We start from the raw sequence: 18,108 nt of genomic DNA, 5'->3' as shown, positions 1-18,108 counted from the left end.
GGAGTGCTTATTATGTGGAAGACACTACATGTATTAACTCATTTAATGTTCCCAACAATCCTAGGAGGTAGTTACTAGTATCTCATTTAACTAAGGTACTGAGAAGTTCAGTAATTTGCCCAAGGTCACAAAACTGGTATTTGAACCCAGGTACTCTGGCTGTCCTGACTTTTAATAGCTTCTTATCTAATAAAGGCATTAATGTAGGTAACAAGTAGCTTATAATAAAGGGGTATAATTTTTTAAATGCTGGCAACTACAAGGATATGATATTTCAAGGCTACGAAAATGTAATCAGGTTGAAAGAGGAGCATCAGGAAAGGTTTCTTGTAAAAGTAAGAGAGGCAGGATTTTGCTGGTTAGACAGAATTTTTAAGAGTATGCTTTTTAAAAATCATCAAAATTCAATACATTTATCTTAGTCATTTTCATAAAACAGTACTCTCTCAAAAATGGGTTGTAGCAATAGTTTTATGTAAGTGAAAATATATCCATGGTTACTTTAAATATGCCTGGTTCGGCTTAACTCCATTAAACAAAAGAATAGGACAATTATTATTGCTCCTATACCTATAAACAAAGTAAACGGAAGTATGCAGTAGAGCAGAGAGCAGATATGTTTACTCATACTATACAAATGAAAATAAGTTCAAAAATATATATGCTCTTTAAGAATCTTGATGTAAAAGATCACATTATTTTGCAATCATTTGCCATCACTGCCAAACACAATCATTTTGCCAAAGGCTTTTTAACAATGAAGAATATTCGTACAAAACTAAATATTAAGCCAGTAATACCTGGGCAAAACACTTTAAAATATGTGTAATAAGTCTCAAAGAAGAACATGCCTCTGCATTTCATGACATCTAAACATGTTGCCTGAACTGAAGAAGGTCCTTAATACCAACGAATCAGTTTAAAAAGTAGTTATCTTCTAGAACCTTAATTTAAATATGTATTTAAATCTATATTTAATGCTATGTTTTTACAACCCCCTATTTTCTTTTTACATAATTTTTTCTTCCCAATTTGGGCTACGATGGTATACTAATATTCTAGAAATGTACTAACCCTCTCCCCCTCCATTTTGGCCAAAAAAATTACAGTATCTGGGCACTAAAAAATAAAAAAATAAAAAATTTCATGTGACTAATCCTAAAAGTGGAAAATAAAAAAGAGGCAAGAATCCTAACAATGTACCTAAGTACTTAAATAGTAGTTTTCATGTAAAATCAAAGTTCATCTGTTTAAAAATTGGATAATAAAAACAAATTTCTATTATTCACACAGGGCACGGGAGCAGCAGTGACAAATGAAGGCATATAGCACATTTGGGAACAATAACTAATGTAGGCAAATGTATCTAAAACAAAATTAGCTTGGGGCAGGACATCAAAACATTAAATTAGGAATTTCTGGTTAAAGAGGATATACTTAAAAAAGCATTTAGCTCTGAAACTTCTCCAAATATTTCTGAAACAAGAGTAAAGAAATTCTTTAAAAGATCATAAACCAGAAACAATTTTAGAAGCTGGAAAGCAGAACAGGTGATAATGACTATTACACTTGAGAAAGCTGAATCCTACATTACTAGCCTAGAGGAAAACCAAAGACGCCTGGTTTACATCACATTTACATTTATACCAAAATACCACTAAAATCCTTAGAAATGTGGTTGGTTCCAGGGTTGAGGCAAATAAAAGATGGGTTGAAGCATTATTTGGTAACACTTGTAAGGAGTGCTCAAAAAGAAAGAATGACCACAGATGCCAATCAGAAAGAGCTCCCCTTGGTCAAGATTAGGAGACCAATAGTATTGTGTTACGATCCAAAAAATAAAACGAGAATCTGGCCGAAACTGGTTTGGGTCAATGGATAGAGCGTGGGCCTATGGACTGAACGGTCCCAGGTTCGATTACGATCAAGGGCATATACCTTGGTTGTGGGCACATCCCCAGTGGGGGGTGCGCAAGAGGCACCTGATCAATGTTTCTCTCTCATCGCTGTTTCTAACTCTCTATCCCTCTCTCTTCCTCTCTGTAAAAAAAATCAATAAAATATATATTTTTTAAAATGAGAATCTGTTAAGTCTATACTGATATAAATAATGAACGGGGAAGAAAGGACAACTCTTCCTCACAGAATTCCAATTAATTATTGTAGAAATAATGAGGGAAATAAAAATTGCTACTAGAATGTAGCAGTAATAAGGATGCTAAAATTAATGGGCATAAACTTAAGCAGAAACAGGATATCTGCATGGTCCAAAATATTTAGTAAAGTGGAAAATATTAACTTTACAATGTAGAAATCTAGCAGACACCACCTTAATTAACCAAGTGATCAAGGTTAACATCCCCAGTAGGACATGCCAGCATCATGTCTCCCCACCATCTCCAAATGGTATACTGAGAAGGACGTGTCTATGATATCCCCCTCTTTAATTCATAACCTCACTCTAATCATGAATACACACCAAATACAATTGAGGATCATTCTACAAAATAACTGATCAGAATTGTGCAAAAGTGTCAAGGTCATGAAAGGGAAAAAAAAGCAAACAAACTAAGAAATGGTCACAGATAATAGGAAACTAACCTGATTTGACAACTAAATTTAATGTGGGATCCTAAATTTGGATCTTGGAACAATAAATTAGTGAAGAACTAATAAAATATTAATAAATTTTGTAGTATAGTTAGTATTATAGTAAGGTTAATCTCTTACTTTTCATAATATGTTATAACAGAAGAACCAGCTTGGTGAAGGGTATATGGGAATCCTATATTATTCTTGCAACTTTCATTAAAAAAAATTAAAAATAACCTAAACGGCTCAAAAATGACAGTTTCAGATATGCTGAGATAGGGAGGAGTTCAAATTAGAACAGACTGAAGTCTGCTTAAAATAACACCAGATCCTCTCTTCTACTCTTTGACCCACCCACCCTGGCAAAAGACTGAGCAATCTCTGGAGAGCATAAAACAGCGTATCTCTGGACTAGAGGACACCAGATTCAACTGAATTTGAGGAGGGCTATACTGAACACTGGGAAAATTATAGAAAAGTGTACTTGCATACTTTATGATGAAACCCACATACCCTTTTCCTATGCAGATCCCAAGCCTTTTCCCTTTGGGCAAAAGACCAAACACCTTTTCTGCAATACCAATCCAGCACAAGAGAAAAGATATGTCACTGGGAGTCTGCAAGGAAATTATAATTAGTACCCTCTATCAAACTATAGGGGAAACCATAGTCACCTACTGGCAGAACTTCCATTCAGCTTTTTTTTTAAATTTCAATTAAATTTTGGAAGGTGACATTCTATATAATAAAAGTCTAATATGCAAATTGTCCCCTCGGCCAGTTCGATTGGGAGTTCAACCAGGGGGTGAGGCCAGCTGGCCAATCACCCACAGATGCTCCCCATGGCCAACCCTGTCCCTAGTTGCCACCCCCCATTGGGGGCAGGGCTGGCTGGCTGGCTGGCTAACCTCTCACTTCTCCTCCCTCCGGCTGGCTCAGCCCAATCAGCCCCAATCGGGGCAGGCCAGTTGGACCTCACCCATGCATGACTTCATGCACCAAGCCTCTAGTTGGTTAATAAGATTATATAGGTTTCAAGTGTACAATTCTATGGTATACCACCTGTATCTTGCATTGTGTGCCCAGCACCCAAAGTCAAATCTTCTTCCATCACCATATATTTGACCCGCTTTACTAATATTACCCCCCACCTTCACTCTGGTAAGCACCATACTGTTCTGTGTCCATTCAGCTTTTCAAGGTACTTCTCTTAAATAAGTGTTGACTTCCAAGAATCACCAAACATCTAAGGAAAGCTCCCAATAGAAAGACAAAGGTCAAAGCAATAGAACAAAAGGGAATTTGGAGAAAAGAGAGACCATGCAGAAAAGAAAACTACCAATAATTTCCTAAAAAAGAGAAAGACACTGCACCAAAAACAAAAATAGGATATAATTTAAAAATCTTTCCAGAAAAAAAAATAGTGCTTGAAAATTAAACTTGATAGCAGAAATAAAACATTAGTAGAACTGGAAGATAAAGTTGAGAACAATTTCCCAGAAAACACACAAAAAAAAAAAAAGAGAGAAAAAATGGAAAATAGATGAAAATAGACAAAATTAGAGAAACCACTCAGTAAACCTAACAGCTAAACAATAGGGATTCAAGAGAGAACATAGGAAACAAAGGGGGGGGGGGGGATTATTTAAGGAAATTTCTCTGAACTGATGACATACATTCAAGATTGGATATTACCCTGAACCCAGCAGAAATGGATTAAAAACAGACCTATTCCAAGACACACTACAGAAATTTCATAACTCTAAGTAAAAAGATTATCCAAGCTTCCAGAAAAAAAAGTTTAGTGAAAAAGAATTTTTAGACATCTGATATCCCAACTGTAACACCGGGGGGGGCGGGGGGGGGGGGGGGGAGACACACACAAGACACAATGAACCAATGTTTTCAAAATTCTAAGAGAAAATTACTTCTGATGGAGAATTCTCTGCCCAGCCAAACACTTTATAAAGCAAGGGGATAGAAACATTTTCAGATATGTGAAGTCTTGAAAAAATTATTGAAAGTGGTCCTTCAAAAAATGAGAAGGTAAGCAAAAAAAGATGAAGACATCAGATATAGAACCAGGAGCTCCAAAAGAAGAGAGACCTGAGAAGAGAAGATGACAGTAGAAGCAACAGCAGGAATTCAAGGAAATTCAAACAAAAAACTGATAGGTCTGGACCTAGTAATTTTATAGAAATTTTATACACTTGAGAAGAGAGTTAGGATTAAACCAGGCTTTCTCAATCGTAACACTAATGACATTTTGGGGCACATAATTCTTAGCTGTGGGGGACTGTCCTGTGCAGAATGAAATCTGACAGCATGGCTGGCTTCTGCTCACTAGATTATCAGTAGCACACTCCCTGCCTCCCTCCACCTACCTAACATTGCCAAGTGTCCTCTACATTGCCCCCAGCTGAGAGCCACATGGCTAAATTAATAAATATCTAAAAAACTAAACAAAAGCAAATTTATAAAAATATTAACTTAGGGAAAACAATCACAGTAAACTACATGGCTCAACTGTGAATAGTTGAAAGTCTCATTGATATAAACCGTGAGTACTAATGTATCCAAACAATTTGAATATGACAATAGGGAGGGTTGAGAAGTGTGTCTTTGTGTGGGTGGGGATATTGGTAAGCCATTTCTTTCTCTGTGGGAAATCAGTCAATAGTCCCTTAAAATGAAAAATCAAGAAAGAATACTATTAGCGTGCTATTTTAAGATATGGAGCTAAATATCAAAAGAATGAGTTGAATGTAGTTGCTTCTGAAATAGAGGGGGGAAAGATTGTGCAGAGAGTTATAGTTTTTGTTTAATCCTGCAGAGCTTTTCAACTTTTAAATGTGCGCATATATAACTTTGATAAAAATTAAATTTAAAAAATCAATTGAGAGCCGAAACCGGTTTGGCTCAGTGGATAGAGTATCAGCCTGCAGATTGAAAGGTCCCAGGTTCGATTCCGGTTAAGGGCATGTACCTTGGTTGCGGGCACATGATCAATGTTTCTCTCTCATCAATGTTTCTAGCTCTCTATCCCTCTCCCTTCCTCTCTGCAAAAAATCAATAAAATATATTTGTAAAAAATCAGTTGAGACTAGAATATAGACTTTCCAACTGGTTAAGGCCACATGAACTTTAACAACTATACAACTTTAAGCAAGTTACTTAACCTCTCTAAGCCTTACTGTCTTTATTACGAAATAATGAAAAGTAGCTATCTGAAAAGGCTATGATAGAAGTTAAATAAGATACTATATGTAATTGTTTAGTATAGTGTCTGGCACATAGTAGTGTGTATAAATAGCACCCGTTATTCAATTTCCAATAGAGGGTACTAATTATAAAATTTAAAACAGGTAAATCCTAATATCATCTGTTTTAGAAAATAATTCTGGCAGTTGTGAGAAGGATGGGTAGGAAAGAGAAGAGCTTAGAAGCCGAGAGACCATTAGAAGAGCTACATTTGAGTGAGAAAAGAGAGGGACTCAGAACCATAAATAGAAAGATAAGGGTACAAGAGGTATTTTCCAAGTGATGAACCACCTACAGTGTATGTGAAAAAAAGAAAAAATGAGTCAAAAAAATGCTCCGAATGTAAGCAACTAAATAGATGGTGATGACACTAAATGAGTAAGAGAATACAAAGAAAGAATTATGTTGAAGGAGGATGTAAGGGAGAAAAGACAGATGAGATTGATACTACCACACTAAGCAATACATTTCTATTGATATATAAATAACTACCTCACAAACTACAATCAGATCATGTAAATTTCTTTTTTTAGTAATGTACATGGCTCACTGTTGAAACATACATAGTCCAATAATCCAGATATCCAGAAACAGCAATTGTTAATATTTCAGAGTATTCCTTCTAAATTTTTTAATGCATATAACCCTAAAGAGTTTATTTTTTCCATGACAAAAGTGGAATCATATACAACTCTGCATTCAATTATTAATAAATATTTCCAATGATAAGTGAAATACTAATGACTTATGTTAAACACTTCAACTTATGTAAACCACTAATTAGTGTTACCTGACATACTTGCCTCTTACTATAAAGGAGAATCAATACCCCAAATTTTATAAAAAATGCTAATTTTAAAAGAACCACCAAAAACAACAATGACTACTGCAGTCCAGTTTCTCAAGTAATTTAATTAGGAGAATATTAAAATAACATTTATTTGACATGCTCTAGAATAGATATTGATGATTTTATAAAAACAAAACCACACAACAGAGATGAAAAACAAGTTGTTTCAATGATTTTGGGGGGCTTTCAATAGCAATGGCCCATATATAGTTGTGAGGTGGCTGTGAAACTCAAATGGTTTAATACATACAACGCACATACAAGAGTATCTGATATATAATAAATGCTTAATAAATATTGGTTATTACTACCATTATCATTAGTTCCAGGCGGAAGTAATGCTTACTGCATGGAAAAGAGAAGCAGGAAAAGCAACAGTGAGATATGAAACTGCATTCTTTTTCTTTCATTTTTCCATCTTCTCTACATTTATATATTCCTGGGACACCACTTTAAGTGTTGCAGTGAAAAGTATTATTTTAAAAGCATTAGTAAATGTGCACCCTATCCCTAATCTATAATAATAAAAGTGTAATATGAAAATCAACTTAACGGCTGAACAGTGGAACTGTCAGGACAACCACACTAAGACACCCACTGTTGCCAGGTTAGCCAAGGCGGGTGCGATGCGATTGGTCAGGGGCCGAGCCAATACCCACAGAGGGAGGTCCAGGCCAATGGCCAGGGGCAATCAATTGGGGACAGTGGGTGGGGGGGACTTCCGTGATTGCCCAAGGAGGTTGGTCCAGGTCACCCCTGCGGAGCAATCAATGGGGGGAGGGGCTCCAAGGAAGAGGGGGGTGTAGTGGTGGACGCTGGCAGCACCAGGCCAAGGCGGGTGTAGGTAGGGGGGCCATGAGGCAGCAGGGGCCGAGAGGGAGCCTGGGCTATGAGGCCCACCCTTGCACAAATTTTGTGTATTGGGCCTCTAGTTATAAGATACTTGAGCGCCCTGGCTTGATTTGGATCAGTGATAGAGGGTAGGCCCATTAAGGTTGCGAGAGGCAACCAATGGATGTGTCTCTCCCTCTCTCCCTTCCACTCTCTAAAAATCAATGGAAAAACATTCTTGGGTGAGGATTAACAACAACAAAAAGATACTTGAGGGAAGAATTAATTTTTTGTATTTCTTCTAAATGTTCCCTATATGGCAAAGTACAATAATATGCACAATGAATACTCAATAAATATTGTCATAAATTCATATAAGGAAACAATAAAAACAACAAAGCAATAAATACAAATTGTGAGATCTCAAAGCCCGTGTCAATATACAATAATTCAAAGACATATAATAGAATGAAAAAATGAGGTGAAAAGCTTTATTGTTAACCACAATGAACAGACCACATTCTCCTTGCTCTTCTCTGTGCACAATAATTTAGGAGGAATACTAAAAACACTATGTCTAAAAGAGAACTGAGAAACAGTTCAGAAACTGAGATGCTCAGACCGTCTGTAGAACAGAGAGGGTTTGGTTTGCCCTCCTGCTCTCATCCTCCACTTTCAGCAATGAGAAAAAGGCATCCTATGGAAAATGATTAAAGATTTCTCTCTTGTCCAGAGGCAACTATCAAAAGATGGTCACAACAGAGATCAAGACTTCTCTCAACTCAAAAACTTAATAGCTTTCTTCTAAGCCAAAGATATTGAGAGAGCTTAGTTATGAAAGTATTCAAGCAAGGGCTGGAAAACAGCTTGCCAAGGACTCTGTGGAAAACATTCAAGCAGGGGTAATCAATTAGAATTTTAAGTTTCCATACAACTCTGTAACTACATCAATGAGTATTACTGAATACCTGCTCCAGGAAGGACACTGTCCTAGACCTATAATAAATACAAGAGAACAGAGAGAAACATAAAAAGATCTCTGCTGCCAAGAAATTTATAATATATAAAATGTATATTACAGTTTAAGACCATAACAGATATCACAAAGTATTATTTGTTCATTGCCAAATGAATTCTATTCACATACAAAGGTCTTCTAAGAAGGAGAAATCCCTAAAGTTAAAGTTTTCAGAAAATGCTTTTTAGAATAAAGATATGAGGTACTTGGGGGAGGGGGGGGAAGAAGAATGTGTTTGAAAGTTAGAGAGAAGTAGGAAAGAGAGAATAGCAGAGAAAGAAATGAAAAGCAAGTTAGAAACCTGTTTGGCTGCATTAAAAACTTGTTTCATGGAAGAAGAGCTAAGCTGAAAGGGCAGGTTGTGGCCAGAATCTAACTGTACTGGGCCTTGAAAATCAAGCTAAGTAGTTTCAAATTTATCCTTCATACAGCAACTATAGCAACTTCTGAACTCTGTTGTAGCCATAGACAATGGTAAATAATTAGTACATTGCGGGGATGGGGGAGGTTGAAGAGGGTGGGGGGAAGATAATCATGGCTACATTACCAAAAAAAAAAAAACTGAATTACTATACTGAAATGTGAATTTCATGTATTCCATATGTCACAGAGTATACTTTTGATTTTTTTTCAACAATTTGAAAATGTAAGACTCTTTCTTAACACATAGGCCATACAAAAACAGGCTGTGGGCTGGATTTGGCCCATGGGCTACAGTTTGTCAAGCCCTGTACTGCACTAAGCTGTCTTCTTCAGCAACCCTCTTAGGTACATTTGTCCTTGAGCTTCAGGGACCAGAATAATATATTACTCATTCAACATGCATGAATGCATACACTTACCCAAAATCTAAATCTAGTAGGGGTCAGAGGTTCTCTATACAAAGGTCCTCAAAAAACTTAATAACAACAAGAATTCTCTAATTCGCCATTAGAACAGAAGAAATTTTTAAATTTTATTTTCACATAGTAACTATTTAAGAGAGTTACAAGCTATTCTTACAGAGCCTCTTTGATACTTGGAGTGATCTGTAAAATAGAGTATAATCCAAGGGACTGTCTGTTCTAGCCTTACTTCTGTCATTTACTCATTATGTGACCCTGAACAAGTCAGTCTCAATCCTCTGGCCCGAATTTTCTCATCTATAAAGTGAAGGGGTGTAAGCTACTGGAGGATCACTGTGCTCTCTCAGCTTTAGCACTGTATGGTTCTGCTCCTATTTGAAAAGAACCAGCGAGGAGACGACAAACACCAGACAAAAGTGATAATTGAGGACACAGAATAGGAGAGAAAGGCATTGACTAAATGAGTGGGCAAACAGGATAAACAGGTAGAAAAAGAGACCAACAAAGTATAGTTTTACTATAATCAGAGAATGCATTCCTTTTAAGTATAAAATGCATAAATAAAAAATAAATAAATAGAAGCAAGCAAGAAAAATTCAAGGAATATGGCCATAAAAAAACAACAACAAAAAACGAATTAGCTATCTAAAAACAAAGGCAAGGAGTTCAAATGACAGTCTTAAGATCCGAGAGTACTGTGCATGCTTCCAGAAATCATGAGATGAACCAGTGTAAAAGAAAAGACTGGAGTGTAGGTATCAGAAAATAAAGGCACATGGTCCAGAAAAAGTAGGAAAAAAAGTTGGGGTGAACTTGAAGCCTCAGTTAGTAAGGGAGTTAGTCTTAAACAAGAGGCTTTTTTTTTTAACCTTAAAATCCAAAAAAAAGGGGGGGGGGAGGAGAGAAAGCATTACAGTACCAGTTTTCATGTTTTCTATACATCACATTTTAAGGAAATAAATCTAACGTTGGCTTTTCTTAAAGCAGAGTTCCACCTATATTATACTTTCTAATGGCCACAAAATTAGGAAAACTATTTGTCACAGGTACATAATTTCAACATCACCAGAGCCTGCTTTAAGTGGCAACAAATTGGTTCAAAGCAACTTAAAAAGGCAAAAAGGATTTTTTTTCTTTTAATGAACGTTACTCATAAATACCAAGATCCTACTGCGGAGCTCATTTCAACAGACACCTGCCTCTATGGAAGTATACGGGAAATAAACACATCCAGCGCTGTAGGCTGAAGTTTAACCAGTTAAAAAACATTACCTTTGTATACGCTGAAACTATGTATAAAGCCAACAGAGATACTATTTATACGTTTGAAAATTCCCTGGCCAGATGCATTCATTTTCGACTACTCAGGAGCAGCCAAGAACTCGAGGCTTCTCCTATCACCCGCTTTTAAGAATTTAAGAAGTCACCCCAAACTGGCAAACACACCCCAACTTTAGCCAAAAAGTAGTCCAGCTCCCCATATGGCAATGCCAGGCGACCTCCCACACCTTCCCGTGAAGTCACATTCACTACTTTGCCGGGATCTCCCCGGGGCCCCGTGCGGACAGGCCAATCGCACCACCAAGAACCACCAAGCAGTTCGCAAAAGTCTTCGGTTAGCTCTGCCCTCCCACCGGTCCCCAGTCCGGGGGTGTCGATTTCACAAGCCCTGAAAGTTATCCACCGCCCGCCACTGTCAAAACCAGAAACACCGTCAACCCCGGCGGGCCCATCAAGAACTGTTCCAGCATTTTATTTTATTTATTTTATTTTCTTTGAAATGACCCATCTTGGCTCGACAGGTTCTATAAGTACTTTTTAAAAGGCCACCTTCTCGCCCCCAAAGCGGGACCTGATTCCTTCCAGTTCGCTCCTTTATTTGTCTAGCCCCACACACCTCGAGGGGGTGGGGGTGGGGGTGGGGAGAGGTCTCTACTTCTTAGGCTCCCGGGATCCAGTCGGGTCCCTAACTGCTCGCCGCCCCTACCAGGCCCCCCACCCTCCTCCCCGCCTCCAACCACCCCACCACCCCTTCTCCCGGCCCCACACCCGGGCCCGCACACGAGCTGGGCCTGCACGGAGGCTGGGCCCGCAGCCCGCCCCTCGCCCGCCCGGGCCTGCGCTGCTGCCTCCAGCGGCCGCAGGCCTCGGGCCTAGCCTCCTCCGCGGGCCCCTCACCTCTTTCGGGACCAGTTGGTTCTCCTCGCCGGGCACCATCGCTCAGACTCCGGCCGCTCCTCTCCGCCCTGCCGGGGAGCGGGGAGTGGGGAGGTGCGGCGGCTCAGGAGAGAACGGCGGCAGGCATCCTCCTCGCCGCCCGCGCTCCTGCCACCGCGGAGGCCTCACCCTGGGCCTGACACCAGCGCGCAGAGACCGACCCACCGCTCGGCTGCCGCTGCCGCCGCCGTCGCCGTCGCCGGAGTTGTCGGCCCCTCCCCCCGCCCGCGGCTATCAATGGAAAAATGGCGGCGGCCGCTCTCGCGAGAATTCGGGCCGCGGGGCTCCGCCGAGCCCGGCGCCTGGCGCCCGAGGTGAGGGGGCAGCTGTCGCTCGTGTTTAACGACTTCGGGTCTTCCTCGGCCCCGAGGGGAACCCAATTGGAGGAGCGGCCGCCATGCCGACGCTTTTCCGGAGAGGGATTCTGGGGAGTCCACCTCTGGACTCCCTCTGCCGGCGGCAGAGGAGGGGCCAGGCCGCCGAGTCCTCCCTGCCCGCCGGGCAGACCCAGGCGCCTCAGGCCCTTTCCTTCCCCGATCGCACCTCCCGTACTGCTCTCCCGGCCGGAGCGAAAGGCGCCCGAACTTCACCCCCTCCACTTCGGCAGGGAAGAGAAGGCACCCCGGGCTAACCCCACCTCCGCCCGCACCACGGCCCGAAGCAGAAAGGGCCGCTTTCTTTCCTCCTTTCCCCTTTTCCCTATCTTCCCGGCGGCCAAGCTAGAGAGGCAACGGGCCAGCTCCTGCTAGGGGAGGCCGCAGCCCTGGCCTCAGAGCAGTGGGGTCCGTTCCCCCCCCCACCCCCCCCACACCCCCACCCCCCCCACACACACACAAACTCTCTCCCCTCTGTCACCCTCGCCCCCACAAACACACACACCTCCATTACAGCTGCATTCCCCTGCAGCCTTCAAAGGCACTTCCTTCTGCAACAGGTTCACGCCTGGGACTGAAATGGCTTCAGGGAGGAGGGCTGCAGCTTGAACCTGTGATCCTCTTTTTAAATGTTTTTCAGAGGACTTTCATGTCCTCTAGCACTAAGCATTGTGCAATAGTTATTTTTCCAAATCCTCCTCATTTATCAAAATTTTCCTTTTATTAACCAACCCCAATAGATTTCATTCTTTAAAAACTTTCTTTATGAAGACTGAGTGGGGTGTTCGTCAGGAAGACTCCTGTGGACACAATGACTTGGCAGCACGCTGAGATAATAGAAGCCTGCCTTGTTCCTAACACCCACCGCCTTAACTACCTCCACCTGTGCTCCTCCAAACTGCTTTTGATTGCACTCTTATTACCAAATAGGAAAAAAAAAAAAAAAAAAAAAAAAAGTCTATATTCTTATGTAAGTCACATACATGTCCTGTTGGGTAGGATACAAAACATTTTTTATTATTTAAAAAGGATAAGATAGCCGAAACCGGTTTGGCTCAGTGGATAGAGCGACCGCTGACTGAAGGGTCCCAGGTTCGATTCCGGTCAAGGGCATGTACCTTGTTTGTGGGCATATCCCCAGTGGGGGGTGTGCAGGAGGCAGCTGATCAATGACTCTCTCTCATCGATGTTTCTAACTAACTTCCTTCCTCTCTGTAAGAAAATCAATAAAATATATATTTTAAAAGAAAGATAAAATAAACATTTAAAGTAGCTGTAAGAGTTATTTTTAGATTAATAATAGAAAATCCTTGTTACTCTCAGTAAAAATATCTAGTGAAAGCAATATGATTGACTAGGTTTCCATGTTTGTAAAAACCTTTAATATCTTGTGAAAGTTATTAAAGTGTCTGATTCAATCTTTAGGTTATTTCTGTACTCCATTTTAATGGCCTTCCTGAGCTGAAAAAGATAACTCACAAAGATATGTAGATCCTAATGGAAGAAGTACATCTTTAGCGGCTCTTTCTAAGGCGTTTCCATTTTTATCACTTCCATCCACCAACCATGGAAAGTTTTTGTAGAAATTCAACTGGTAACTCTGTTTTCCCTGTTGTCAGCCAGAAGATGTTGCGTTTTTATATCCTTAATGAATGGGTTCAAAACTCTCTGGAATCATTGCTGGGAGGATTTTTAAATAGGTTAGGAAATTCTGTCCTCAAGTTTTAGTGTACATGTATGCTTTTTTTTTTTTTAAGGTTCTAATCTTGTCTATAAAATTTTGATATTTTTGTTCATCACAGATTTTTGCATTCATTTTGACTTTTTATTTATTTATTTATTTATTTTTTTAAATATGTTTTTTTTTTATTGATTTTGTACAGAGAGGAAGGGAGAGAGATACAGAGTTAGAAACATCGATGAGACAGAGCCATCGATCAGCTGCCTCTTGCACACCCCCTACTGGGGATATGCCCGCAACCAAGGTACATGCCCCTGACCGGAATCGAACCCGGGACCCTTCAGTCCCCAAGCTGACGCTCTATCCATTGAGCCAAACCGGTCCCGGCCATTTTGACTTTTTAAAATGGTCATCTTGATTACTGAGTTTTGGGGGCTCCCTTAAAGTGCACACCCGAGATGAATGCCACACTTGCCTCATGGTAGTTCCAGCCTTGGGTAGAATACATACATTATTTTGCATCAAAATCACGTAGTAATGAATGTTTCCAAATCTCTGATTTCAAAATGTCATCTCCACTACTTAGTAAGATGACTTCTTTAGAGCTCATGCTAGAAATAGACATGTCATCACTAATCTTGTCATTTTTGCTTATGCTTGCATTATGATCTCCAACTTATGTTTTCTTTCCAGAAATCTTTTTTAGCTACTTTCATTTTAGTGGGGGTTAGTTCAATGAAATAATAATGTAATTAGGAAGTCTGCTTAGCCCAGAACACATAAACTAGAATAAATCACAATATATTGAAAGAAAAGAAATTCCTGAATTATTCTCCACCTTGCATAACTTGCACTTTTCACTCTAATAATGAGATGCCAGTGTAAGTCTATATAGTAAATATTTGTAAAATATGTTATTTTTGTTCTTAGAAAAATGTATTTTTTAAAAGTTATAATATTTTCTTCCCATGATCCACCTTCTCTAGTTACACACTCTTCTCTTTAGAGGCCAGTGGCATGACCGTACTAGACACTGATCGATTGATCGGTATACAGTAAGTATTTCTGGATTAAGAATATGGCTGCATTAACTGATTAATAAATAAGTGAACAAATAAAGTGTATGGCTACTCTCCCTAGTAAGTGAAGTTACTGATACTACATAATATATATTTATTTTATAGTTGCATTTTTACTTCAATCCTTACCTCTTCCATAGACTCCAAACTCATATATTCATTAACCTTTTTTATTACTCTAAATACCTCAAATTTAAGTTGACCCGAGCAAAACATTTGAATCTCAAGCCTCCCACTCCTTGATAAAATAAATTGATGGTGCAATCTAGTTTATCAAGCCAAAAAGTAGAGAACCTTCATCCTCTGAAATATATTCCAATCCAATCACTTTTTAAAAATATATTTTACTGCCGAAACCGGTTTGGCTCAGTGGTAGAGCATTGGTCTGCGGACTGAAAGGTCCCAGATTCAATTCCGGTCAGGGGTATCTATCTCTCTCCCTTCCTCTCTGTGAAAAATCAATAAAATATATTTAAAAATAAAATACTTGAGCCTTTAAAATATATATATATATACTATATTTTACTGATTTTTATAGGGAAGAAGAGAGGGATAGAGAGTTAGAAACATAGATGAGAGAGAAACATCAATCAGCTGCCTCCTGCACACCCCCTACTGGGGATGTGCCTGCAACCAAGGTACATGCCCTTGACTGGAATCGAACCTGGGACCTTTCAGTCCTCAGGCTGACGCTCTATCCACTGAACCAAACCGGTTTCAGTTGCCAATCATTTTTCTTTATGTCCACTGCTGCCCATTCCATTCCAATAATAAGCTTATCTTGCCTATCTATAATAATAAAAGCCTAATAAGCAAATTGACCCAACAGCCAAACAGTGGAATGACCATCCAGACCACAAAGCTGGGGCTGTGAGGACTGAACCCCTTGCCCAAATTTCATGCATCGGGCCTCTAGTACTATTATATGCAATTTTTTTTTCTAACTGGGCTCCTGGCATTTACTATTATCCTCTAATAATTCATACTCCATACAGCATCTTTTTAAAACCCATATTCCTAACTATGGTCTGTAAAATCCAATGTAATCTAGCTGTCTAGCTTGCTCATCTCATCTATCACTCTTCCTTTTACAACAATGACCCACCACTATGTCTTGATTTCTATTTTCTAGTTGTTCTTTTCTAGTGTCATCTTGTTATTTGGGCCTCTCAAATGTTACCTTTGGCATTTTTCATTAAAGAACTGCAAATGAGAACAACAACATGCCATTTTCTCTCTCAAATTAGCAAGACTTATGGGGAAATGGCTTATTTAAATTTTTTGAATTAGTGTAAACTTTTTGAAGGAAATATGACACTATGTGTATCAAAATTATACATAAAATGCACACATATTTTGACCCAATAGTTCTAGTTCTAAAATTATCCCACAAGCACAAATGAACAAAAATACACCTGTAATGGTGTTCATTATAATATTGTTGGTAATAACCAAAAACTAGAAACAACATGAAAATGTATCAGTAGGATTATGTAAATTATGGTACACCCATAATACCATGCAGTTGTTAAAAATAGAGCCAGGTGATGCCAAAACCGGTTTGGCTCAGTGGATAGAACGTTGGCCTGCGGACTGAAGGGTCCTGGGTTTGATTCCAGTCAAGGGCATGTACATTGGTTGCAGGCACATCCCCGGTAGGGGATGTGCAGGAGGCAGCTGGTCAATGTTTCTCTCTCATCGACGTTTCTAGCTCTCTTATCCCTCTCCTTTCTTCTCTGTGGAAAATCAATAAAAATATATTTTTAAAAAAATAGAGTGGGGTGAAAACATAAAAACTGACATAGTCTAAATGCACCATGGCATGCTGGCTTAGATCCTGGAACAGAAAAAGGACATTAGCAGAAAAACTAGTGAAATCTGAATAAAGTTCATATTTTAGTTAATATTAATGTGCCAATGTTAATTTCTTATTTTTGACAAATGTGCCTTGGTTATATAGTATGTTCATATTACATATTTCATGTAAGTTCATATTACAACTTTCTATAAATCTAAAATATTCCAAAATGAAGTTTAACCAAAAATTGGTTTGGCTCAGTGGGCAGAGCATTGGCCTGCAGACTGAAAGGTCCCAGGTTTGATTCTAGTCAAGGGCATGTACCTTGGTTTCAGGCACATTCCCAGAGGGGGGTGTGCAGGAGGCAGCTTATCAAAGTTTCTCTCTCAACAATGTTTCTAGCTCTTTATCCCTCTCCCTTCCTCTCTGTGAAAATTTAATAAAATATATTTTTAAAAATGAAGTTTATTTCTTAAAGTAATATAAAAAGAAAACTAAGCATAATAAATGAAAAAAAAGCCAGGTGGGGAATAGTATATACAGTATACTCGTATAGCATTTGTATACTAAAAGATGGGGTTTATCTATAATAATAGATAATAGATAAAGGGTAATAAACAGGAGGCTTGGGTTTCTCCAGCAAGGGAGGAAGCCAAGCTTTCTGCCTGCGCCTGCCTTCACTCAATGCTACAAAGTTTCAATTATAGAAGATAAATTCCAACAAAAATGGTGGCAGCCACAGAGCTGGAGAGAGCAGGAGGCTTAAGTTGCCCACAATGATGGAGGAAACCACGCTTCCTCAACCCTGGCCTGCCTTGGCCTCTGCTCAAGGCTACAAAGTTTCAATTAGAGAAGATAAATCCCAGATACCATAGCTGGAGGAACCCAAGCCTCCTGCTCTCTCTCTGTGGTGGCAGCACTCTTGGTTCAGTTAATTTGCCTACTTGCTCCTGATTGGCTGATGGTGTAGCAGAGGTACAGTCCTTTGCATATTACTCTTTTATTAGATAGGCTAACAAATTGTAAATTTTTATTGAGTATTGACTATGGTCCAGGCCCTGTGATAAATAGTTTACACATAATATCTCATTACTTTCCACAGTAAAATTCTGAATTTGGTACAATTGGTATCCACATTTTGTAGAAAAAGAAACAGGAATAAGGAAGTTACGTAAATTGCCAGCGTCACAAGGTTAATAAATGGTGGAGCTAGAATTCGAACCCAAGCAGGCTGACTCCAAAGTCTTTTACCATATAAATCCTTGTTTACCTCTATAGATGCAATAGAATATATTTTAATATATAGAATATATTTCCATAGAATATATTTTAACTTCCTTATGGTTATGTGATAAGTATAATTTATTTTCAGTGGAAGAGACTAATCACTTTTAATTTTTAATGAAGTTGGGTGATTCAACGTCTCTGGCCTCCTTTTAAAACTTCAGCAAAATGACTTTTACTGCTTGACCCCTTACTTTTAAATGTTCAAACTGGTCTTTACATTATTTGATGATTTTCACTAGACTAAATGATCCTACTTATGATCATTTTTATATACT

General features: G+C 39.2%; 1 protein-coding gene across 4 annotated transcripts in view; it reads right to left on the bottom strand.

Moving 5' to 3' along the window:
• USP47 (ubiquitin specific peptidase 47) overlaps nucleotides 1-12,576 on the bottom strand; it is an 89,221-nt gene extending 76,645 nt beyond the window's left edge. For 2 of the 4 annotated variants that reach the window (XM_084893508.1, XM_084893510.1), the window contains exon 1: nucleotides 11,576-12,187. In XM_084893508.1, the coding sequence (XP_084749634.1) occupies nucleotides 11,576-11,614 (39 nt within the window). In that variant the 5' untranslated portion in view covers nucleotides 11,615-12,187. Of the gene's footprint in view, nucleotides 1-11,575; nucleotides 12,190-12,493 lie in introns of those variants that run through there. The other 2 variants (XM_084893509.1, XM_084893507.1) reach the window with 2 other exon arrangements.
• Between the last annotated feature and the right edge of the window lie 5,532 nt (nucleotides 12,577-18,108).

This window comes from Pipistrellus hanaki (genome assembly GCF_964339955.1).
Source record: "Pipistrellus hanaki genome assembly, chromosome: 9".
In the NCBI taxonomy this organism is placed as follows: Eukaryota; Metazoa; Chordata; class Mammalia; order Chiroptera; family Vespertilionidae; genus Pipistrellus; species Pipistrellus hanaki.
Note: the sequence above shows the minus strand (reverse complement) of the source record. Positions and strands in the feature narration are given on the sequence as shown.